General features: G+C 42.2%; 1 protein-coding gene across 3 annotated transcripts in view; it reads right to left on the bottom strand.

The window, feature by feature from the left end:
* The window catches only part of KDM4B (lysine demethylase 4B), a 90495-nt gene that overhangs the window by 21740 nt on the left and 43069 nt on the right, over nt 1-25686 (bottom strand). Inside the window, exons 8-12 of one of the 3 annotated variants that reach the window (XM_068661989.1) lie at nt 25492-25629; nt 11495-11691; nt 10970-11002; nt 6710-6879; nt 1034-1539 (exon numbers count right to left, since the gene is read on the bottom strand). In XM_068661989.1, coding sequence (XP_068518090.1) covers nt 1034-1539; nt 6710-6879; nt 10970-11002; nt 11495-11691; nt 25492-25629 — 1044 coding nt within the window. The remainder of the gene's footprint in view (nt 1-1033; nt 1540-6709; nt 6880-10969; nt 11003-11494; nt 11692-25491; nt 25630-25686) is intronic. The other 2 variants (XM_068661990.1, XM_068661991.1) reach the window with 2 other exon arrangements.

Raw genomic sequence — 25686 nt, 5'->3', positions numbered from 1 at the left:
CTGCAATGTTTTCTTCAAGCCAGAACAGCTTCACAGCAGCTTCAAATCTGCCACTTCCATTGCCTTATGAGAAGTCTGGGTCTACCACACAAACAGCTAGAAAATCTACTATGAAAATTATGTGCAGGGCATATAGGACCAGAAACATTTTACTAGAGCATTACAGTGTATTTTATGACAAATACATTTATAGTGTACTGTACCTACTGCCTTGTGCACCATCCAACACTGTAAATACTGCATACATACCAATCATAGTGGCTCACAGTCCTTTTTGGTGAAAGGCACTGAACACATTACAGGTAAGCTACTTAGTACTAGCTATCTAATACCTAGATGGTGCTAGGTATCTAATTTCTAGATATCTAGTCCTAGATATCTAATTTCTGAACATTTGCCTCCTTCCTCTTTTGAAAACGGTCCTCAAGAAAGCACTCACCAAGGGAAAAAAGATGCCTGCAATAGATTATATGTCATGAACTGTATTGTCCATGAAAAAGTTACGTCTGCCAACTTTTCCAACTCTAGGTTCTCATTACGGAAAAGATCCGAAGGCAACACTACAGCAGGTCAATACCTGGAAGCATAAAGCACATGCTATCAGCTGGAGACGTCAGAAACAAGGCAGAAGAATTATCGAAATGCTGGTGCAATCCAAGTTCCCCTGGTGACTACTTGGTTTTCATCATTGTCTTGGAGCAGCTGCTCTGCAGCAGCCATTTACTTGCAGGGTCTTCCCCGCCTAGCCTTTAGGTTGATCATTCCAGTAATTTCTATGTTTATTAATAGCAGGAAAAGCCATTCCCTATTTTATCTTCTGCAGACAATAACGAGTTTTATTAATGAGCTAGCATCAATACAACGACTTACTACAGCCTGAAGCATGAGAAAATAATCTCTTCCTGTCCAAGCAATCTATGGCCCACCACCATGGCACTACTGCACTAGAGGCTCAGGCAGAAGTTAGGACTCCTGTACTCAGCGCGTTGCTCAAATCAGCAAATCTTACAGTCACTTCCTCAGTCATGCATACCTGTAGATCACTGACCTCTGTAGCAATCTCTGTATTTCCTGCTTCTGCATTCTCCTCCTCCTTCACAGGGATTTCCAAAGGGACCGTCTGTTCCCGCCAGCCTGGACTTTTTTGCGTCGCAAACTGCTCGAACGCCTGCTGGCAGGACATGCGCTCCTTGTCAAACACCACCTTTTTGGTCCGTGGAACCACATAAAGCATGGGAATGATAGGCCGGGGCTTAAAGTCATCTTCCTCAACCGGCGTCTCCGAGGGCTGGATTATGTTCAGGGGAGCCGGGGGCAAGCTTTTTTCTGCTGTGGACGACGTGGGTACTGCTGCGGGTACTGGTGGCCGTGCTGCTGGTGCCTCTTCCTCTGCCAGCTGCTGCTGCGGTGCCGGTGGCAGGGGTGGCTGCTGCTGCTGAGGCTGCGGTGCTTGCAGATGGTGCTGGTGTTGATGGAAAAGGTGCTTCCTCTTCCTCTCACCTTTTACTTTCGGAGGACGGGCCTTTACTTTGCAGTCACCTGTTTCAAAAAATAGGCAACAATCAGATTCACGTGTCAAGGTTGTCGGGCATTTGATTTTTCCCCCTTGCACCAAAGGGCTCCACAACCTCTCTGGGCAACCCATGTCGGTGTTCAGTTGAGAAGAATTGAACAAAGACATCCAAATCGTTATTATTGAAGATTTCTACTGTAAGGCCTTTAAAAACAACACCTTTAAAGCATGAATCAAATACAGCATTGAACTACATCTACTACAGACACTGTGCCAGCACTGGTTACTGAGATATGCTTGCTCCTAATACTTGCTCCATTTGTCCTTGCTTCTACCTGCTTACCACCCCTCACGAAGACTCTTCCCCATCTATCTCTGCAATACAACTCTTTTAAAGGATCCCCACAGCCTAATTTTACAGCAGTAATTAAAATTCCTACTGGCCCTTGCCTGAGTGTCTCTAGGTCAGGGCTGGAGACGCGCTCAGAGCTTGCCATAATCCATTTAAAGTGATGTATGTTCCCTTTGCCCAACTCTTCCCCCACTTCATGAATAAAGTTATCAGTTCACTGAAAGGAAAGTAAATAATAGATGCTCCACAGACAAACGCCAGTGCTCCATTTGTTTCATAAGAGATTGTTTTTTACCTGCAGATGCTACGACGAGATGACTTGACTGCAAAAGACCATTTCCCCACTAACGGGATGAGGATGAGGGCTGATGACAACAAAAGACTTCTCATCACATCAGCCTATTCACCCTAAAAATGAAGCTTTACTGATCCCACCCCATTCAGATTCCTCCATTAAGGACTATACTAGGCTGCCAGCCAAACCTAGTAAACAGAAAATCAGGGAAGCCACCGCACAATAATGCAGCATTTGCAGGAGGAAAGGGTTTGAAAATAGAAGGTGAATAATCCCACAGTAAGACGAAGTGCCAAAATCCCTGCTGAAACCTTCTAGTGGATACCTGAGGCTGGACATTTCCCACAAGTCTGGTCTGATGACTTTATTTACATTATTTAAATAAAAAAAAAAGCAACAAGTCCATCCCAAATAGTATTCTTGTACTCGTGCAGGCAGTCTCTCAGATAAACTGGTTTGTTCCATCACAGAGAGAGGAATATTGAATTTCCTTAGAGAAACAAACATATTGAATGAAAGTCAAATTGGATTTTTCCCCAGTTGCACAAAACCAGATCATATTTGCTCCCTATACACTCAGCAAACTCTCTACCCAACAACAAAACAAATGCCATTCACCAGCTTTATTGACTTCTAAATGGGTAATTGGACAGCAGCTGCCATGCAGAACTTTGTTTAAAAGTTCCTCCATTACGATGAACAAACTAGTTTGCAAGTGAATCCATAAAAATCACAAGACAAGAGAAAGTGAAGTAAAATTCAAAGGCCTGATCTGGCTTATCATGAATACTTCTAGAAAGTAAAAGGATCTTTACGGACAAATCAATAGGGTAGGCTAGCAGAGGAATCCTTATCAGCTGCTATTCCACAGAAGGAGAAAGGCACAAGTAGCAGAGCTAGTAACACGTGGAAAACAGGAGCATAATGATGTTAAAACTTACTTGTCTGAAGGTACTTTGAAATACTACACTGAGCTCACTGAAGTCACAGGTATCCGATACCTCTGAGGGGAAGGGGTGTTGATGGGGAAATCAAACCACTTACAGCAGAGCTCGCACCGTACCGTCGAGCAATGAGATTATCAAAAGCTGCTCTCAAGAGAACGGACTTCATCCGTTAGAACAATATCCCCTGGTATCGGGCAAAGGCAATTAGAGATGGACTATAGCATGAATAATTAAGCCATAACTTTAGTTAAATTATTTGTACTGTCAACAGCTCAAAAAGCAACCGTAAAAAAGACACATTAATCTAGCAGATGCACAAGCACAGAGGTAAGATGGGAGAAAGCAGGGGAATTTTTCCAGTACCTCCCTCTAATGCAGCACTCCATCCTTCTAGATGTTGTCTGTGTTTGTGCGTAGTTGCACTCAAGGGTTTTCTTCAATCCATGTGGGAGACTGCTGCAGATGAAGTAATCCTGAAGACTGTTCCATTGTTCCAAAGTTCCTCCTAAACACTGAGTTCATGTTCCCTTTCAACAACATTCCTTACTTCTAGAAACAGAATGTTACCCTGAAGCAGTTCCTGCACACCTAACGCTTACATCTCATACGTCACCGGTGCTAACATGACTGATACAAGAGTAGAAAGCAGAAGTGGTAGGAAAATGCCTTGTATGTGCTTCTAGGAATTGTGTCTGTTCAGCTGTTACCAGAACTGCATTGAGCACCTTCTGTAAGCATGTATGTAGATGGACAAAGCAACTCCTAGCAATATGTAAAAAGGTTCTTTTTTTTTTTTCCTCTCTGATTCTAGAAAAGTCCAGAAACAGTCTCCAGAAGAGAGTCCTGTGTTTTGACCCTGTTTGGTGATAATCCTTCCATCGCACTGAACAGCCTCACCTCTCAACGACTTCACATTGCAAGGTTAAGCCACGTTGGAGAACCCAACCTTGGGATCCTGCCCCAAGTAAAATCCTCACAAAGCAAATGGTCATCTAAAAGGTCAGCTCTGTATGCACTGGCTTGCTATTACGTGCAGATAACAGCAGAAAAGTTTCCATTTCTGTTTTACTGGCACCTTGATCACAGCATTATTTCATGTCACTACGTACCTGGTTTACAATCACAACCCTCAGAGTATGTGTGCGAATGCCATTTAATGAAACATGCTAGAAAATTACACATGACAACTTTACAGCTTGGCATCTCATTGCTGCTTTTCACATTAATAAAAAAAAAAAATCTCCTGTGAGATGTACGGGTTTGTAGCCCAGCTCTGCGGGACTCTCACTACGCGCAGCACAGCAGATAACACCTGCTGACTCACAGGATGTATTTATGCTGCTTAGCACACCCAGGGATGAGCAAAGCTCAAAGACTCTCTTTTTTAATTTCAAGTCCCTTGACAACCTGCTAAGAATTCTAAATTCATTAATAGCAGCGTAATAAATTATGAATATAAAGCTGAGTCATAAAGAGAAAAAGAAAACACTTTTAGGTATCTGGGTGAGAAATCCTGAAAACCTCCATTTATTAATATTCAGCTAGTCCAAATAACCAACATGAAATGTTAAGACCTACTTTGAAACTACCAATGATTACTTTGAAATCTCATTCTTCTTCCTACTCAAGTTCATTATTTCGGGTATGAGTAGGAAATAAAAACAAATTAAAGTCAGAGCAAAAGAAAAAAGAAAGTTAAGGAGAAGAAAAAGCAAAATTGCCATAGCAGGGCCATTCAAAAAGATGCTGTGTTCGATATGAAACTGCAATACACTTGTGAGAGGTAACAGAGACAGTACAAAGCTGGACAGTAGAGAATTCAGTGGTATTGTATTGCTATATTGCATTAAGAAACTTGTATATTTGCTATATATTTGTACAGAACAGTCACACCCAGCACTAGACCTCTCAGAAATTACAGCGCCAACAGTCCAGTTACAGTGACACCTTCTGCAACAGTCCTGAAAATGAGTTTGTCCCTCCTGTGCTAACAGTTAAAGAGCTCTTAACATGTAGCCTAAGCGTATGATTTAGAACCTACTCGGCTAGAACAAAGTTTTTATTGTTTCTCTGCTATTCTAAGGATCTCAGATCTGTCCTTGTCACTTATCTCGTCTCTCAAGGGATATCAGCATTTTCAGGCTATTTATTACAAGTATTAACTATTAAACTTGTGTAAGAGCTAAAGGCATACAATTTAACACCCTGCTGCCACTTTCAAGCTAGGGCAACAGAAATTAACAATTCACACTGCACTACTCCTGCTCTGCATGACAATGATTTTCCATCTCCTTATCTCCCATGAAAAAGGAAAGCACACTGCCTAGCTAAGAGACCATGGAACCAAAAGACCAATTCTTTAGCCAGAGCTTCCACAAATTTCCTGTAAGATCATCATCAAGGGTCAAGAAGTAGTTTACAGCATCAGTTATCTCCATATGCAAAACAAATAATGGATACATAATACATGAAAATGAATTTACTAGTGTTTATGAAATGCTTGAGAATGCCTCCAAATGAGAAATAACCACTTATCCTTATGTTTTATGGGGGGAAAAAAAGGAAAAAAAAAAAGAAAGTTTACTCCCAGCAAGAACTGCAACCCTTCATACACAGCCAAGGAAAAAAAATATCACAAAAAGAGCCTCCAGCAAGATGGCTCACATCCGGCTTTTGGACTAAACATACACATGAGGAACACGTTACACACAAAGCACGATATCCTCAGTTTTTGCAACAGGCCTTCAGTCCTATTTTGCCTTAAGTCATGGAGTATTCCAACCAACAGCTTCAAAGAATTTTACAGACGTTGTTTGCTAGAGGAGGACAATAATATTAATAAAATATTATGTGCACTCTATAGATGTGCCAAAGAGCAGGGAAAGGTTAAATGCAACCTTAGCCAACGTTGCACATAAATTGAGCCATGGATTTGTGGAAAGCAGTTGTCATATCAGCTTCTATTCCTATTTGCCTTCCCCTCAACAGTTTGAAACCTATGCTATTATGCACAAGAAATCAAAAAGGACTGGGAGTTGTCATGGACAGCTATTAGGTTCAGCCGTGCAAAGAAAGATGAAAACTTTCCCTCCTACAGCTCGACTTGAAGAAAACCAAACCTGCAACTTGTATCATGCAGCAGCTGTGGATCCCACACAACCTAAGGCTAACTTTACTCACAGTCTGTTAAGAAATGGGGAGGAAAGGAGAGAAAGGAGAAAAGATTAATTGCACAAAGGAGTGCACAAATCTTTTCTTTTCAGACTAGGACGCAAAACATATTTATTTGTTCCTTTATGAAATATTTAAAAATATTCCTCCTCTAAAATATATTTTTACAAACCTCTAATAGTTTTGGCAGAACTTTCAAGCTCTGCCAAGAAACCTATTTGGACTGAATCCTTAAACAGAAGGAAAAATCAATTGCTGTTGTAAATGATGGTGTGTTTCACTGAGCATAGATTTAATTCTGGGAAAACCTTCACTGATATTTCAATAGAAATAAACAAGAGCAGACAAGTTATTTACAAATGTGTTTTAGAGAGATAGCTTGCCCCAGTTCTTCGCTGAGGTGATCAGCTATCAGTGAGCAGGGCTCTCACCTTCTCCCTCAATCGCTTTGCTTCTCTCTTCTTCCTCTAGATCTGGCCCCCTTTTCAGTTCTTCTTTTACTTTCACATCTTCCAAGGCAGTTTCAATAGCCATGACGTCCCCAAGAGACTTCTGATCCTCTGTTTTATGTCTTCTGGGCTGACTTCTTTTTCTGTGAGACCTAGAAGTGTACAGAAGTGTGATTTGACATAAAAGAACAGCCTTCAATATATAAAACAATCACCAACTTTAAAAGCTGCATATGAAACAAAAGGAGCTTCTTTGGAGAGAAAACACAAGGTAGCTAACAATAGCTGCAGGGCAAAACAGATATCTGAAAGGAAACAGATGAACCTTGCATAACACAACATTTAAGATCCATTCACAGCAGCCATTAATTGTTCTGGTTCCTTAAAGAGCTTTTCCCACCCTGATATAAGCTCATGAGATGCAGTTAAAATCATTTTAATTGTATTTTAAATCCATTTTGCTCGTATTTCAAAAAACAGATGAAAAGATGTTATAAATCTTTCTTTCATCTTCTCTTTCCATTCCATCATTTCTTTTCATTCTCTACGTGCTTCCTTTTGGAAAACCGCTGGAAGTCTGCAAGCATCATCTTCCAGCTCTCAAACACTACCCCAGCACAGCCACTTTCTCAAAACACCAAATAGTGAATGCTTATAGCATAAGCAATAGGCAGTCTATGATTTCAGCAGTATAATTCACAGAGTCCAAGGCCTATGAAGAAGCCCAACTCAAAAAAGTGCACGTTAACGTGTTCAGATTAATACTAACAGCTAATAGTAAGAGTGTCCTCTCTTAAGAGTCAATGTCACTAAGACAAAAAGATCACAGCAGCCACAATGTGAAGGCAAATGCAAAATCAGATGCCACGAAAACGCCTTTTGGTTGGGCCCCATATCAGGAGCCAAGCACCCACACTGCCATTCATTCCCCAGCAGGGCAGGAGAAGAAAATATGAAGAACAAAAGCAAGAAAACTTTTAGGTCCAGACACAGACAATTTAATAGGTGAATGAAAAAGGAAATTGAGAGAGCGAGGAAAAAAAAAAGGCAAAGGAAATCACTTACCACCTCCTACTTGCAGGCTAATGCCCAGCCAGTCACTGGCAACTATAACCCCCACTCTTCTTCTTCCTCCACCCCAGTTTTTACTGCTGAGCATGACACTGCATGCCATGGAGTATTACCCCTTTGGCCAGTTTGGGCCAGCCGTCTTGGCCTCTGCCTCTCCCAGCCTGTTCACCAGCCAGGGGCAGAGTGGGAAAAGCCTTGATGCTGCACAGGCACTGCTCAGCAAAAGCCAGAACAGTGGTGCTATCAGCATTGTTCTAGCCACATGTCCAAAACATGGCCTCGTTCGGGCTGCTAGAAGAAAGTTAACTCCATCCCAGCCAGACCCAGTCCAGGCTTCTCCTTAAAGGATCTGCCAAACAGCTCCCTTCAGTGTGGGGTGCAAGGCTACTGAGCTCCGTTTTTCAGAAGGGACCAATTCAGAAACCTGCATTTTTTACACTATATTTTTTTTTTAGCATGCAGAGATTTTTGATTTTTTATTTTTTGAAAACAGGATCTTCCATATGGCCTCCCTGTTGCAGGCCCTTGCATCTACCGTCATGTAAGAAACCAAACCACGCTGACAGTGCATTCCCTTCCATCAGCCCAGAACTCTAGAAAAGCTGAAATTCAGCTTCACATCCCCAGCAACTCGGTTGCTAATTAGATTTGGAGTACTACAAAGTTGAGAGTCCTTAATCAGGCAACCAACAAAGGAAGGGAAAAAAAAACAACCTGAGATGAATGATTAATAGAAAGGAAAGTTGATCCATATGCACAGGAATTTATAATTGCTAGACGCCAACCATATGGTAGCACTCCAAGTATAGATGTTAACTTCGCACCTGCAAGACATTCATTAGCAGGAACACACAGCTGAACCCAGAAGGATCAACTTTTCACCAATATTTGAGGTACACACCACCTCCTTCTCCGTGTGGGGGGAAATCCAGGTGGGAGAAGACAAACCTGTAAGACTTTTCTGTTCCAGCTGAAACTTTCCATAGTTGGTGAGGAAAGCAGTGGAGTAGAATCGAGCTATTTTAAGTCAAGTGTGTGTTTTGCTGCCATTGTGTAGAAGTACCAGGCAAAAATTATGTCACACAACTTCATACTCACAGGAGATAAAAAAGATCTTTTTAAAGTGCTCTTTTGACTCTGAAGTTGTGGAAAAACGACCAGAGGAAGAAAGAGTACATCCGTTTAAAGACACTGGGCTTCCAGAACTATGAGAGCTGAAGGCTGTACATTTCCAGAAGTGAAGATGTTCTGTACCTGACAATTCGCAGACCAGAAATGGGCTTTTTGTGGACTAGACTAAAACAGTCTCTTGCTGAAGCCATAAAGTAAACAAAGTGGGTTTTTTCAAGGTAACTAAGTACGAATGACCTCAGAGAAGAAATAACATATCTCTTTGCAGAGTTTAAAAGCTACAGTCTCCAGGAGAGATGGCAAAAAAGCAGCTTTGTACTCTTTGAAGTACAGACCACAAAGTGACTTAAAATTAAGTAGATACAACAGCGAAGAGGTTTGGGCAGAGGTGAATCCCATTCTTCCAGTAAAGTCCATCCTGCTGAGAAAAGTCAGTCCAAATAATATTGTGTCTTTCTAAGACATAAGCATAAGAGGGAGACTACTGATAAGCACTACTAAACTGCTTGAAACCTGCTCTAGTGTAATACTGAAAAAATGTAGGAAACAATGAAGAGATAAGAAAAAAACTAGCTGGATGTTTTACAATAGCCCGGGTTAGAAGAGAGAGGCTCCTCTGCTAAGCACTAGGTTCAAACAGGGAAAATATCCTTAGTGTTACACGTGCAAACGTTAAATATACCCAAGTTACCCTGAATATCCATAGGAAGTATTCCCATAAAGAGGCTCCCAATTTCCAGACATGGAAGAATTGGATGCAGGGACCCACTGCATTTCAGTCACAGCCCCAAGAGCAGAAATCACACCTGCTGACTCGCAGACCACCCTATTTTCCTGAAGCTCACTACAGAAGGAAGAACTGAAAACATTTTAGGAAAATAACTTCTGGACTGAAGCAACATTGCAGAGGTCTGTCAGCTGCCAAAACACCCCGCTTATCTCTTTAAGAGCATGCCTTTAGTAGATAACACACTTTCCCTGCTCAGCATTTTAAAATAAGGGCCTAATTATTTCATGTAGGTAAGGTAAGGCATGGGACCACCACTGCAAAGCAAAACCAGGTGACCAAAAACTCCTGGAGGACAGCAAAGACTAATGCTAGGGAAGGAGAGACACTCTTATTGTATATCCTTTCCTTTGATATGATACCTGAATGCAGCCAACATCATCAAATTATTAGGTCTGTAATTTTAGAACTCAAAGCCACTCATAGATCCTACCAAAGATGGCCTCGGAAACCTACAGCCTAATTAAAATTTTATTTCTGGATTTCAAGGAAGTGATGTTTGAACAGAAATTACCAGCGGAACGTTACTTTTAGATGAGGCAGGACAATTTCCAGAAATTGACAACATTCGCATCTGAAATGCAACGAATGGTAGATGAGATCAGAAAGAAATAAGCTGTGTGTGCTACAGAGGAAGCGTTTTGGGTAACAGGCAGGCCAGGAATGAGAATGATGTTAAAAAAAAAAAAAAAAGGAAAAAAAAGTGTAAGGGAGCATATGGAAGAGCAGACACTTTACATCTATCTGAGTACATTAAAGCCTTACGATCTTTCAGTTTCTTGCAACACAGAGTCTCACTCTTCATGCAAGCATGCCAAGGAAGGTAAGTTCTCCCAGTGGCAGCCCATTTCTAAAACACACTAGTCCAATCCCACCTGCCAAGGCAGCAGCAGCTTTTTATTGACTATCTGCTTCGGTGACCAGTTAGCTTTGCCCACATCCAGTTAACCATCGGACAAATATCACACCTCTGGCCTGGGTTTGTTCAGGTCATTAGCTGAGCACTCAAGAATGGAAAACCAGAACAGGCAGCTGAGGTTCTCTAACAGGACACAAGAGGAGATCTCAGAAAACTGCACAAATACAAGATGAAGTCTGAGAAACCTCGATGTCCAAAGATTTGCTGTGCCCTTTCAAGGAAGCAGGCATGAAAAAACTAATTGAACCAGGAAAACACTTTAGGAGTTACTGTTTTAAGAAACTTGACAGGAGAAAGAACAAAGTCATTGAAGTTGATGAGGGAAGTCACATACCGGTGTTTGTTGTCCTCTTCCTCATCTCCTATCCTATAAAGCAAGATTCCAACAGTAAAAGGTTAGCATGCCAAAATTTCAATTCAAGCATGCTGTAACACAAAAAACATGATGAACTTGCAGAAAATTAATACAGAGATCAAAGGAAGCACAAAAAGGCATGCATAAAATCCCTTTTGCAATTGACAATTTTTTCCTCCTGCCTTCTGATAAGCGAAGCTGTAAGTGTTTACTATAGATTTTTTGTCTTCTAGGATAAAAGATGGGATGTGAGGGGGCAGACAGTGTCCTACTTTCAAAAAACTTGTGCTTTTATAGTGTTTAGAAGAAACAGAACAACGAGAGAGCATATTACCCATGAAAAATTAGAAGAGCACATGAGACAGTGAGAGAGAGAGTTTGAACTATCCCAAACTGATAATTACCGAGTTAGAAGCTTAGCAATTAAAATCAAACACAACGCTTAGACAATTTTTTTTTTGGCTGTTTCTGTTGTCTGGGTGGTTGTTTTTTTGTTTGTTTTACCTGCGAAGCAATTTGGCCTTCAATTCTGCCTTCGTCTCATTCCAGGCATCTAGTTCTGGGCTAGTCAGAGCCGTGGGCTTCATATGGTCCAGGACAGCAATGTCTTTTCCTTGTTTCCATAGATCGTAACGTTCTGGTTGCAGAACCCTCACAAAGACATCCATGGAAATCTTCACCATGTCTTTGCGGCAAGTACACTGCAAGAGATTTCCAGACACCAACACCATGTCAGATCAGAGGAACTTTTCCTTTTCTCATCAGCTGAGCTTGCCTTCCTCCAGAGGCAAGCTGGCACTCTGCAGGCTTTGTCTGAAAGGCCGACCGTGGGTTACACAAGCAAGTGCACTGACACATATGTTGGTATTTCAATTCGAAAAGCATCGCCTCCACCTGCCCTGGGCAAAAGCAGAGACAGCACAAGCTGCCATGTGCTCCAAGGTAGCTGAAGACTCTGTTCCCCAACGTTTTCTTCTCTGAGCCCACCAACCAAGTTAGAACTTTCTTATAAATGCTACCCGGTGTATGTATTACTCATCTGCTGTCTTACAGTCATTAGACAGTAATAACTTTGGTCAATACAGACCAGAGGTCTGAGTTGGAGCTCAGACCTCCATTTCCCCTCTCAGCCAGTCTCTTCTGGAGTTTCTCAGGCTGAAAAGAGATTAGCAACACCACTTTGTAACTGAAAAAGCCTTAAAGGAACAAAAGCTTAACCTAATGACCAAGGCAGTTAAACTTCATAATTGCACGTCAAAGATGTGGCATATAAATCCTTCACTAGACAGTAAATTGCAAAACCAAAAATTAAGCACATTTTGCTGCCGGCAACGCAAGATGGTTTGAACAGACGGACAAGATCTGTTCAGCTGTGTCCAGCTTGCAAAAATTAACTGGTTACTTAGCAAAAGGCAGTAAAAATAGTGGAGTGGGAGAAGAATCAAAAGAGAAAGCAGGAACGTACCGATGCCACTGGATGCAGGTAATAGCCAAGATGCCGGTTTGGCAATAGCATTATTCAGGAAGCTCAGCCCACACAAAAATGGAGAATAAAAATACAGATGTGCGTCATGGAAAGCGAGCAGCCAGCCACCCTACAGCAGGCGCCCTGGCTGCTCTCCATTTTCTGAGCTGATAACACCACAACGAACAAAACCTACCTGTACGTTGAGCAGGCTTTTAAAAATCAGAAGAGAAACATTGGTGATTTATAACTAACAAATTATCACAACTTGACTCCCCAGTGCCCCGACAGAAGTCCTAAAGCAGCAAAAAATATCAAAATATTCTTCAACCTCCAGCAATTAACACACAAAGCCCCAGCCGCAATAAATTACTTTTACCTGTGCACTTCAGGAGACTAACCAAAGCACACGTAGAGCAATAAAAAAGGCTAAACCAACAACATTCTGTGTTTAACCCAAATATGCCTAAGCCAAAGAAAACATGCATCTTTCATCTCAAGTAACATACGTTCATTAAAATTAACCTCTGGAATGACATCCTTGCCATTGGATTCATCTACACAAGGACTAGATACAGGATTTTTTACTTGGATTCTGTTTGCTCTGATGAAGCTCAGGATTAATGGACTGTCTTTCTTCCAAGGAGATTCTCACCCCGGACGCAGACACCAGGCTGAAGGAGCAGCTGTTCTTTATGAGCTTCGAACTCAAAGGCAGCACAGGATTGAGAAGGACACAGCAACACAGCAAAGTCCCCTCATCTCATGGGGGCTGGATCTGCGGCTTTGCTGGGGGCTGTGAAAAGCAGGATCCCTTCTTAGTGCTGCTCTAAGGTTCAAAGCATTGCTTGGCAGGCACCTGCGCTAAATTGCCTTTCAACTTCAAGTTGAGATGTGGTAATTTAGCCACTTTGCAGGACTTTTTAAAGCTGTTTCACCCTCTCTCTGTACCTTTTCAAAACTATTCTATCCTTTTTCCTCACAGAAATGCATGAAACTAAATGTGTATCTTCTTTCATTTTTCACTACCATTATTAAAAGCCTTATGGCTTCTCAGGAAGCTATCGAGAGAGAAAAGGATTCTTTCCGTGCAGTTCTCAGCTATCCCACTTCCCCCAGTCCCTGTTTCTCATTTGGGCTACCTGCAGCCCTGCTACGACTTGGAAAGCAGCAATCACTGAGCGCGTTGAGTGGGAAGAAGTATTTATGGCCAGGCGCTTTCAGGAAAACTCGATTCATTTAATGAAAAATAGTGCAGGAAAGAAAGGCTGGAAACGCAATTTGGCCAAAGAATGGCAGGCCCACAGCTGGCGCCCATGTTTCAAATTCCTGCCCAGGCAGAAGCTTCTCACCAGCACCTCCACAAACACATGCTTAAGGGATTTGTGCTGAGCACATTCTCAATCACTTTTCCTTAAGAAATGTTAAAAACGCCTGTGTACTGCTACAAAGAGGAATGCAGAAGAGCACCCCACAGCATACATCGCCGGTGAGCTATGGAGATTGACCTCCTCTGCCTTTACGGATATGAAAAAAGGCTGAAGAGAGGCACAGCCCCCTCCCTGATCCTGACCTGGCACCAAGGTGCTACCGGCACGCAGATGTCAATCCCTTCAAATCAAGCGGAGCAAATCCTGAGTCAGACAGGTCTCCAGGTCTCCGGTGCAGTCTCCAACACCACAGAACCACCGGCAGCCTGAAAGGCTCACAACAACGTGCAATACACACAGATCATCGCGGCACCACGCACTGAGCTAACTGGATGCTGCTCCTCACGCTGCTACTCAGAGAAACGACACCGTGGGCTGCAATCTCCAGCACGCCGCAACACCAGCAGCCTGCAGTAGCCAAATTCCTTTCTTCATACACAAATCTAACATGATGTATGTTTATATTTCAATTTTAATTTAATTTTATTGCTTTCACAGTAGCAAGCATGAATAATTTACAAAGCCTTTTTCCTCTGGGGCTTCTCCCAGATCATGCAGTTATATTTCCTCAGCTGCTGCAGTTCTGTCACATTCATGCTCCCACAATGGCCAGGGCAGGGTATTTTTCCATACCCTTCCCTCAGACACAGCAGCAAGACCCTGCTAACACAGCAGACACCATACAATTGCAAAAAGGAACGTGTATGTATGTATTAGGGGTGGGAGAGGGAGCAGGAAGGGAGATTGGAGAAGGAGACTGCGGGGAAAAAGGGGTGAGAAGATTCCTTTGCAGCTAATTACCTGATCTGCTCTATTAGAACTGGAAAAAAGAGCAAGCCTGTGTTTCCCTGTCAATGACAGCCATTCCCATCAACTGCCCGTTTTCAAATACACAGAATCGTATTTGTACTGAATATTCCAAGTATGTGATTTGGCCATAAACACACAGGTTTCCTAAGACGTATTATGCCTACACCACCACCCCCATCTCTCTTTATCCCAATCTCTGGGGAACACAGCTTTCATAATCCATTTCTCTCCCCCCTCCCCTCAAAATCTAACACTTTACTACTCCAGCATTATTAAAATTCACAGAAGCAACAATATAAAATGAACATGACTACACTTACACAACCACTAAGGAGAGATAAGAAACCTCGTTTCCTTTATGTGAGCGAAAACTGAACCACAAAGTCCCCATTCAGGTATTCCAGAAATTCCTACTACAGATTTCCTTCCTTTCTTTTGGCAGCATAACACGTACTGGTCGTAGACCTGTGAAAGATCTAGAAGTGATATGGTCACCCAAAGCACAGGCCATGACTAAAAGGCAACATGAGGGATGTGCTTGTCATATCAAACCGGCAGGTGAGAAATGTAAGGAGCTCTGAGATCTAATCAAACATCTTGGTGCCTCTTCTCTGCCTCTCCCCACCTGGTAGCCAGACTGCCACACCGACCTGCTCAGGAACAGCACGGCTGGAGGAGTGACAGATCAAACAACAGAGTATTTGTCATCAAGGAAGATTCATCTCCAAGGACCAGCTGCAAGTTGTGAGGAAAGCGGCAGGGGACAGAAAATAGAACAGTGTTAGGGGCAGTTTCCCTCACTTCCCAGCTATTACCACTAAACTGAACCCCATCTGTTCTGTAAAACAGAAAGAGTTAATGTAAAACAACCCTTCTCCTTATGTAGGAATAGTCACAAAAATGATCTACGTAAATTGGCACATCTGGTTCTCATAGAAAAAAACTCACATTTAGATGAAGTCAGGGCCTGTTGCAAGCACAGTTGTTTAAGACCCAGCTAGCCTCCCACTTTGCCTTAATGGAAGTTTGAACAGAAAAAAAAAAAAACACAATGCACTCAAAGATAAGTTCTTTCAGCTATTATGCCGTCATTAAATGGAAAACCTAAATCTTTGCTTAACGTTTTTTTATCTGCTTCTTCCTAGTGATGAAGCCTAAAATCAGGAAAGAAAATGATGGTTATGTCCAAAAGGTCAGAAAATTCTTGCTGTATGTTACAGGAATACACACTGCTCACACAGAGAATGCTCCTAAACGTCTCCCTATGAATTGCCAGGACAAGACACAAAGCTCCAGCTTTTGGCAGAAAGACAAGATCCTCCCAGTACAGTACTTTTAAACAGCTATCCAGCTGCTTATCCGAGTACAGATGTGTTCCTTGAGATTTAGTTAATACTCAGCCAGTATGAGAGAAAAAACTAGTCTGTGCTCTGGTTTATTTCCCTTCCCTTCAGCCCAAAGTCACATTTCCACTCAGCCCCTCAGCGAGCAATGCTCCCACAGACAACCAAGTTTTCAAAAGTGACAAAAAGCACACAAATTGCAGGTGGGTGCCTAAAAGATGAACATCGGGCATTCTGCAAGTCACTGAGGAGTTAAACTTTGAAAAGATGGAGAAAAACCTAAAATGCTTAGTTCGTGTGCTTAATGGTTGATAGTTGAAAGCTTGTGGGAAGGGAGATGAGTCTTGACCCCCTGTTTCTACTCTAATTACAAGCATTGCTGTAAGTCTCAACAACAAACCAGTTCATTAGGAAACCCACTGGAAACCCTCCACAGAGTTTCATAAACAAAACAATTAGGCAAAGGCTTCCAAGGACTCCCCCTGGTCTCTGGCCGCAGGGCACGCTTTCTCCTCACTTGCTTCCTTCACTTGCTGCCATAATGTTCCGTGCAGATTTCTGCGGGCAGAAGAGCTGGAGAAATGGCAAGTGGTGGTAGCTGGGGACGCAGTTTTACCCCACTCCTCTGCAACACTCAAAATGCAGTATAATATGTTATGTGACATGTTATGCAAATACAACAACACTCCATCCAACTCACACGTTTCTGGCGTTACACGGAGACGTGTCAGTCTTTCTCCCCCAGGCTATCTCACCACTTCTGATAGAATCACCTTTTTTTTTAAGCTCTTCTACTATTCTGTAGACTACACCTGTGCAGTTGCCAACTACTCCTGAATCTCTCTAAAAATGATGGAACATTTTCCCGTGAGATGGACGCAACCCCAGTGGGTGAGGGTCCTGCACTGTGTCTCTGATAAGGCTGAAAGGACCAAGAAAGAAATTCATCGCTCTCAGCAACACTTCCAAAAAGGGACTCGGTGAAATACCAGATCCTCTGTGTTTGGACAGACTCCTTCCATTACAAGGAATAACCAACTTAAGACCAAATCATAACCACTGGATGAGAGCCTACAGTGAACACCATGTTTAGGTTATCTCAAGCTATTATTTCTTCCGCATCATAAGCCTTGTGGATGGTAAAAGAAGTCTACAACTGAGCACTTTTGCTGGCAGAAAGCATGTCATGTCAGCGGGTCAGCACCGTGCTCGTGCACTAAGGGAGCAGCTACCATGCACTGACATGGCTTAGCGAAGTTCTACAGCTCTGAAGTGACAGATGCACCAGACAATTCCTGCTAAGTCAGTGCACTTAGCCTTTTATCCTCCTGTTGGATCAACTCTTTTTGTTCTTTTCGTTTAAAAAGAAAGCCAAAAGCTGTGATGGTTTGTAGGCCTGTGATATGACAAATAAAGCAGTAAAATCCACCATTTTGTATACCTCGTATGGCTAGGAAAATCTACAGGCAGTTTGTAGAAACATGAATCATTTCGTTTGGTGGAATATCAAGTGTTGGTATCTGAAGCGACAACCCAAGATCTGCCTCTAGCACACTGGAATTATTTTCCTTGGTAACAACGAGTATTCCTCAGTGACATTTTTCAAACGGACAAGAAGCTGAGATTTGTTTGTTGCATCTCCAAATGATATAAATTAGAATCAAGGGAGGGCTGATGTATAAATAAAGGAGGCAGGAGGCTGTCTATCAATCCTAAAAGAAACAGCAATCGAGGCCCCTCTGAAAACAGCACAGCAAAAGAAGCACTTCTCTCTCTTTCCAGTAATAATCTGCATTCACCTGCATGCATTCTCGAAGCAGCTGGAGGGTTTGGTGGGTTATAGAGCAGGGGTGAGATCTGAATCCTGACGAGCGAGATTAGGAAGCATCCTCAAAGACCCTGCAACAGAACCTGCTGACTGAACCTGCCAGTAGGGAACCGAGCTGCAAGAAAATCAGGAGCATGGCTGTCAGGAAAGACAAATAATTAAGCCAGGTGGAGTTTAAAAAATTAGAAGATGTTGTTCATAAGCAATCTACTACTCTAAGCACGCTATAATAAAAAGTGGGCTTTATTTTTAAAAATGTTCTTTCTGCCCAGAGCAAAGAGACAGAAGGTTAACAAATGTTGCCCTTGGAGGACAACAAAAAGAAAAGAAACCTGATGAGAAAGTGTGATGTGAATTCACAGCTACTTTACACTTTTACACTGCCTTCCCGAGTTCTAACATCATCATTTCTGCAACTCTGGAGCAGAATGCACTATTATTTATTCATTCGTATGGCTAAGACTGCTCTTCTTCCCTTGTATCTAAGCCCCCATGTGTCACCCGTGAAGCGATTCAGTGGAGCAACACCAACAGCCCAGGAAAGCACAATGCTACGGCTGCTTTCAGAAGGGATTGTGATGGCCTCGCAGTCCTACTGTCCCCAAAGCCCGATGACCCCAAAGCCCCAGCTCTGACACATGAATGATTGGGGCTGGTAGCCTTTACCAGGGACTCCATGTGGCAGGGAAGCTGAGCAAACAAGCTGCAGGGAGCACATTCTTCACACAGCCATTTACTTGCAGCCACAAAGCACACTGCCACCTCTGTGCTATAAATCACGGGGTTAGTGAGGCAGGGAGAGGGGGGGGAGACTGGCAGCCCAGCCACATCAGGACCCGACGGGCTGAGGGCAGTTCCCGGAGAGGCACCCCGAGCTGGCAAAGTCATTTCCAAGAAGCATTTGGGAAGCCAAGAACAGCACGCTTTACACCTTCCAGTAATTAAGCTAGAAGTAAATCAGACTGAGCAATCTTGTAAAGCAGATCCCTACCAGTTCAACGCCTTAAGGGTGAGGATAAGGGGTGAGCAGAGCAGGGAAGATGCCTGAAGTCCTTTCTGCCCCCACTGCCTGCCCTGATGCATAAAATGTCCTATTTGGGGGAGTCAGGTCCTGAGCAGCTCCTGGTGACCTGGCGCTGCAGTTGCTCGCGTGCCCCTTCTTCCAGGGCTGGCCAGAAACTCAGCTGGTACCACCCAGCCCAGTGGCTGAAATCCCCAAAACCTCCAGATTTTGTGATTACAGACCAGTATTTGTTCTTCCTTCCTTAGAAAAATGCTGCCAAGCAACCTCCTAGTCAGTACTTCAGAAGGAGATCTCAGAAAAGAGCTGATAAAACGAAGCGCTGAGAAAACTTCAGAAAAATAACTGGCTCCTTCCCACCTTAACCTGAAAGGCACTGTAAAAATTGCTTTTTATTGCAAAGAATCAGTGTTTTGTGGAATGTAAACATTAGGAATGTTTACAAATAACACCAGAAAATAACTACCAAAAAGGGGAAATATTTTATACAAGAGCATTTTTTTGAATCTGTCTTACAAAAGGGAACTACGGAAATGCTATTGCATATTAGAATATTTATTTTTTTAATTTTTTTATTAGTATTCTATGCTTAAAAGGTCCAATTAGAATCAGTTAAGGCATACATACAAAGTAATGCAAAAATACAAGTTTTATTTCCCCTATTTCAGAGACCAATTTTATGGCACTACCAAGCAGTTTCTGCATAATTCTCAGGAATTTTATTTCTTGGGAAATAAAGGACATCTTTCAAGTGAAAACCTACTAGCATATGAATAGTGAGGAGAAGCAAGCTTCAATTTTGCAATGACAATTATATGTCAGACAACTTTAAATCACAAACACTCCGAAAGTAAATTTGAGATCTGTTATTCCATTATTATTTTTAAAACGCACACCAAAAAATAAAAATAAAGCTCCGCCGCAGAAGCGACAGTTTGGAAACAACAAGCAATGCAAAAGGCCATAGTGTAAGCTCCAAAAGGCACCTCTCTTGGGGATGCCTTTATGTAGCAGTAAAATCCAAACAGAAGTCTTACTCGTCTTCGCTTTCTTGCCAGAGAAAGGAGTGAGCAGCAGAGGACTGAGCTGTGTTGGAGCAGAGGTCTCTCCTGGAATGTGCTGCAGGAGGAGATGACGGCTACTTATTTCAGGACACAAAGTGTAGGATTTGGGAAGGAGGGCAACTTGACCCCATTTTGTACTGAGAGAGATAATTCCAGCACTATCTCTGGGTAAATAAGAGATAAAATGAAGGTATGAAAATGTCAACCGATGGTAACGCAGCCGCTATCATCCAGGAGTGTCTGCTAGTAATATAAAGGGAAGAGCAAGAAATTGTTCCCCTCCCACCCACTTATTTCCAGTCCAGTTTGTAAAAAAAAAAAAAAATAGAAAAGCCGACCTGGGAGATGCACTTGAATTTCTTATAAAATTGTATGCTCTGAAAGTGGCTTTTCAAACCAGAGGAGACTTACAGGCCGCCTCAACTTCAAGAAGGACACTTTACTAAACCAGTTGATGCTGAAAGGGTTGGTTAGTCAAATACGCTGCTAAGACCACCCTCAGCCTATCGATGGTTGCATCCAGGAGTTTTCAGATACAAACTGAACCAAAAAACAATGCAGAAAGCAACTGCAGGCTCATATAGAGGGAAAAAAAAGTAAATAACAACAAAACCACACCACAAACACAAAGCACACTGAACAAACCCAAACCTAATGGTAGGGAATGAGAACGATCATTCACTGCCTTTCATTCATCAGGCCTTTTTCAACAAAAAAAAAATTAATGGTAGACAAATGACTGAAGAGCACCAACTACCGAGTACAAAGGAAAGTGTTTCTCTGTAATTTCCAGGCTCTGCCTGTGCAGGTAAACATTAACTACAGCATACGAAAATAAAACCATCCCCATTCAACTGAATTATTTAATTGATAATACGAAGGCCTAAAGCAGAGTGTTCAGATTACAGATTACAGCTGACCCCTGACATTGTGCCACTATCTGTAACTCCTTGAAAAACCCTTTAACTCCTTTTTCTGAATCTCTTCGTACCTCACCCATTACAACATCCCGCTGCTGATGTTAGCCAGATAGGGCCGTATCTTAAAAAAGGCATCTCCTGCTAGAGTTTGATCTCCACATTTTAACAAAGAATGCTGAAATGAATTACCATTAAATATTTGGAGAGACCTAGTGATGACTGCACTCCAGGATGACCTACGGGAGCCCCAAGATTAACTGAAGGTCTCCCTCCCACCTGTAGAGTAGATGACAGGTGTAATATTTAGCTGCTGCTTTCTGCATGGATTAAGCAACTGTGGTTGGTCTTAAAGTCAGTCACCTTGACTGGAAAGAAGCCGGCTGCAACAGAAGGTTCCTTGAGGACTGGTGGGAGACATTTACAATGACAGTAAATGAGGTAACAGTTAAAGAGCTGTTAATTCTTATACTTCTGGGCACAATGTCCAGCTGCAGGCAAGATGTCTATTTCCCGGTGGTACAGCACCATGTAATCAGAGACCTGAGGTAAAGGAGAGTGTTATAGCCTTCCTCTGAATCGAAGGAGATTGACATTTTCTAAGAAGTGGAAGCAACCAGTCCTGAGGATTTAAATATATCACCAGCAGTGACAGGAATTTTGTCCACCACATACCAGCACTGAGGCTAGAGAAGCACTCACCACACAGATCAAGTCAGACTTCAGAAGCAAACACCTGCTATAAATAAAAAGCTGAAACAAAACCAGGGCACGCACAAGGAAAGAAACCTGAGAATTCTGCTGAACACTTGTGGCAACCAATGTGCCAAAAGCCTTCAGTTCTCAGATTTCCCACCTGAGCTTGGAGCAGGCTAAACATAAAGGAGATATGATGATAGATGAAGACAGTAAATGGTAAGAGATCATTGTCAGAGATGGTTACAGCTTGCATCTAAACACATGAAGCCCAGAAGGAACATCCCCATGACCACTGTAGACAGATGAACACCCGTCCAGTTCCTTTATGGCATCTTCTCTTGCACAGTTCTGAAAGAGACTCCACAACCTCCCCACTAGGTTCTGAACCAGACAGCTGATTTCTTCACCCAAGGGTTCTCCAAGCCAATTTCCAATGGCATTTTTAAGCATCTGTTGAGCCTGGTTACGAGTTTACACAAATACAAGCACACATACCAACTATCCGTTTCCTACACAACTCCGCAGCCATTTCGTTTTTTGCCAGTGCTGATGCTTGTTCTACAATTTGAGCAGAAACGGTGTCTAAGAAGCTGATCTTTAAACTTCACTGCATTCGTCATGTATTTTTACAGCCTAGGCAGGTTCCATGGTGGTTAGCAGAACATTTCATCTGTTTGGCAGGCAATTAGCATGGTTCTATCTATGGTTTTTGGAGGTAAGCCATTACCTTCCTGTCTCTTACTCTATGCCATTGACACGTCTCACTCTATTCATAGCTCTGAAAAAAGCAGAATTCAAATATAATCCCCAGGATAACACCCAGGAGAACGTTAAAACTGTCTAATTTTGAACCTTACCTTGTCACCAATCTCACGAGTACTGGCAGGACAAGGAGAGAAGAAGAATCACTTTACAGCCACCTGGTTTCACTGCAGTAACACTACGGGCTTATGGAGCGTCACCTACTCAAGAGTTTCTAAGAATGTTAAAAAATGACCATATGACACGAAGAAAAACCTGCTCTGATGTAGGCAAATATAATCGATTTGTGCCTGACAGCACAGAAATCAATATAGCCATTTCTAAATTTAGCAAAGCTGCAGCAGTTAACCAAAAATTGCACTCCTGGATGTCTCTCTCCCTGAATTCTCTTCTTAAATGTGCAGGCAGGTGGGGTGTAGAGAGTCAGCTGATGTTCCATTAAAGTTCCTGTTTAACTTAAAATGGGATTTAAATAAACCTTTTGCCCTCACTGTGTAACAGCATTCATACCTCATCTGGAGCCTGATAGTAAGGTATCAAAGGGTTAATTAACATGTATGCAATATGTGGTTTAGGTAATATTAAATGGAAATCTCTGAACAGACAAGTGTCAGCAAGTGCAATGGAAATAAATTGGGCATCTCCTTCCACACTTCAACTTTCTCTCCCTAGATTTGCTCAGAGCTCTCTATGCTGCTTGTTCAGTAATTTCACGCTACGCTGCTTAACAATGTAAGCATGGAGGCTCAATCTAAAACTGCACTTCCCAAATGTCACTTGTTTGTGAACACATGGCTGAACCCAAAATTGCTTTTAATATTAGAGTGGTGCCTGCTGGCACTGCTGTAGTTAAGGGTCTGTCAGAACTTCCCCGATAAACCCCATTTTCTGGGGTGTATAACCACGACCATTTGCTACAGACAAGCCTGGCAGACAAGGTCACAACAAACTTGATTTTTTAAATTATTTTTTTTTTTTTAACATTTCCAAACCAAGTTTGCTTGGCCATTTTTGACTGTAAGACACTTAACGCCGATTTGAGATCTCTTGTGGTTCTAGGTTTTTCTTACCATCTCCAGCTCCAGAACAAATTCAAACAGACAACTCCCAGTCCACCTCCACATGGTCTCAGAGCCCACAGCTACTGCCCCATGGTCTGCTTTACCGCCTCGAAGGACCCCAAAAAGATTACAAACACCAACCCTGGATTCACATCCTTGAACACTGGCAGGGGACAGCAGGAACAAGTACGTGACTTTTAGGTACAAGGATTTTTCTGTTCTGAGAATCATTTCAGTTGCACTCTGAATCTTCTAGCAATTCAGAGGTATGACCTGGCTGGCACAGTGAGTGTGGGTATTTTATACTTCATGGCACAGCCACTAGCATGCCTAACGTTAGATGCTTTTACACCACTGTGGTTTCAGAAATGAAATAATAAAATCTATTTGTTTATTTTAGACAAGGAGAGTGCTCGGGTGCCTAACTTGTTGGCTAACAGCAGACTTCTTGAAACTGTGGGCTGAATATTACTGAAAAACTAAACAAGACAGACACTTCACCTTTCAGTAACCCAAAGGGCTAAACTTGCTTTCTGGGGATAAGCTTCTTGGACACTGAGCATTGCGATGTTTGATAGTCAAGGACTGCCTGCCTGCAGTTGCTGAGGATATAAATACCAAGAGATGGAAAAAAGCAGGAAAAAAAGGCTCCTGTGGGGTAACAACCATCTTCCTTTCCTAGTTGCCTTAATGATGCTCACTAATTAAAAAGGAAAACTAGGAAGAAACAGCATGGCTTTTTTCATGATTCTACAAGATCCCTCACTGTCTGCAGTGCCAGAAACAGCACTAGCTTCGAGAAGCAGGAAGGAGTGACTGGCATTAATCACAAAGCAACCACTCAGGCTAATTAACACACAGCAATGATCACTTCTGAATATAATTATGCGTGGAAAGTTTCAGCTTGGGCCGAATGTGGCGGAAGGCATTACAGCACAAAGGTGAAGGGTTAAAGACAGCATTTTCAACGAGCCTAGGATCCCAAAGCGGAGAAGAGAGTGACTACATTCAGTAATCATCTACCTTTCTTAGAATATAAACCCTGGTAAAGGAAAAATGGGCATCATTACAGTGTTCCACAGATTGAGGCACAGATGCACTTGCAGCCCATTTTCAGCGGAGTTGGTTTTGCCCAGAACAAAGCATTAGGATGCATTATGAAACCTGCAGAGTCACGACGAGTTGATAGAAGAAAAATAAGTGAAGGAGATGATATAAATGCTATTCTAGAGTGAAATCTAAGTCTGCCTTTCTGGAAAGGAACATCTGAGGCAATTTTACACTGCTACCCCATGGCAATCATTTATCCTTTCCCCAAAGACTGTGTGGAACTGATCCCTAATTTAAAAATTCACAGATTTTATTGAACCAGTTATGCTGCACTGCATCACATCTAATGTACCACAGACATCAATGCATTAAAAACAACCCATTTAAGGCAGACTATCAAAAAAAAGAAAAACCATATTAATCAGTTTGAAATATATGCCCATAGCTGCTAATAATTCACATTTAAAAACCAGAGAACGCAGTATGCATTCTTTCATGAAAAACTGCCAGTGTCCTCGGAACTGTCAAAAGTAACAAAAACATACAAGAAATTTGTCCTCGTGAAATAGCCATACACAGCCATTCCAGCATGATTCTCCTCCTCAGACATGACTCAGCCCTTTTGTACCGTGCTGATGGTAGAGAAATTCAAATATTTTCAGGAGGTTATTGCTATATTCATATGAAAGTTTAAGATGTCTCTAGCTTATTCCTTCTCCTTCGGCATGTGCCTAATGAATTGTGTTCAGTCATATCAGTCACCTTATTCATTGTGAAATACAGTTGGGATAATTCAGAAAACTAATCCAAACTTATTAGTTTCCAAACAACCTCTCCACAAGGTGGATGTACATTCAGCACTCAAGAAAGTCATTACTATGCCCTTAAAATGACATGAATTATTAACAAGAACAAAACAACAACATGGAACAATGAAAGAGTATATGCTCAAAACAATTTCAGTTTTGGTCAAAAGGACAAGTCCCCCACTCAATCAATTATTTCATGAGCTGGTGGTCATAAGTAATCCCTTATCCAAACAGACACCTACTTGGGTTGCCATTTTTCCGTAGTCGATCCACCGCAAAGTGGCAAAGTTGGTAGACTCAGCACAGTTGAAACCGTGATTGAAGCCAGCATGGTAACCGTAAGGAAAGGTAATCATGAACTCTCCAGCTTCCTGGGTGATCTAAAAAACAAAAAAGGAAGACATAGCCCACGGATCAGTTGAAATAGCGGTTTGAGA

Source organism: Anas acuta, chromosome 26, assembly GCF_963932015.1.
Source record: "Anas acuta chromosome 26, bAnaAcu1.1, whole genome shotgun sequence".
Lineage (NCBI taxonomy): Eukaryota > Metazoa > Chordata > Aves > Anseriformes > Anatidae > Anas > Anas acuta.
This window is presented reverse-complemented; position numbering and strand designations above follow the sequence as displayed.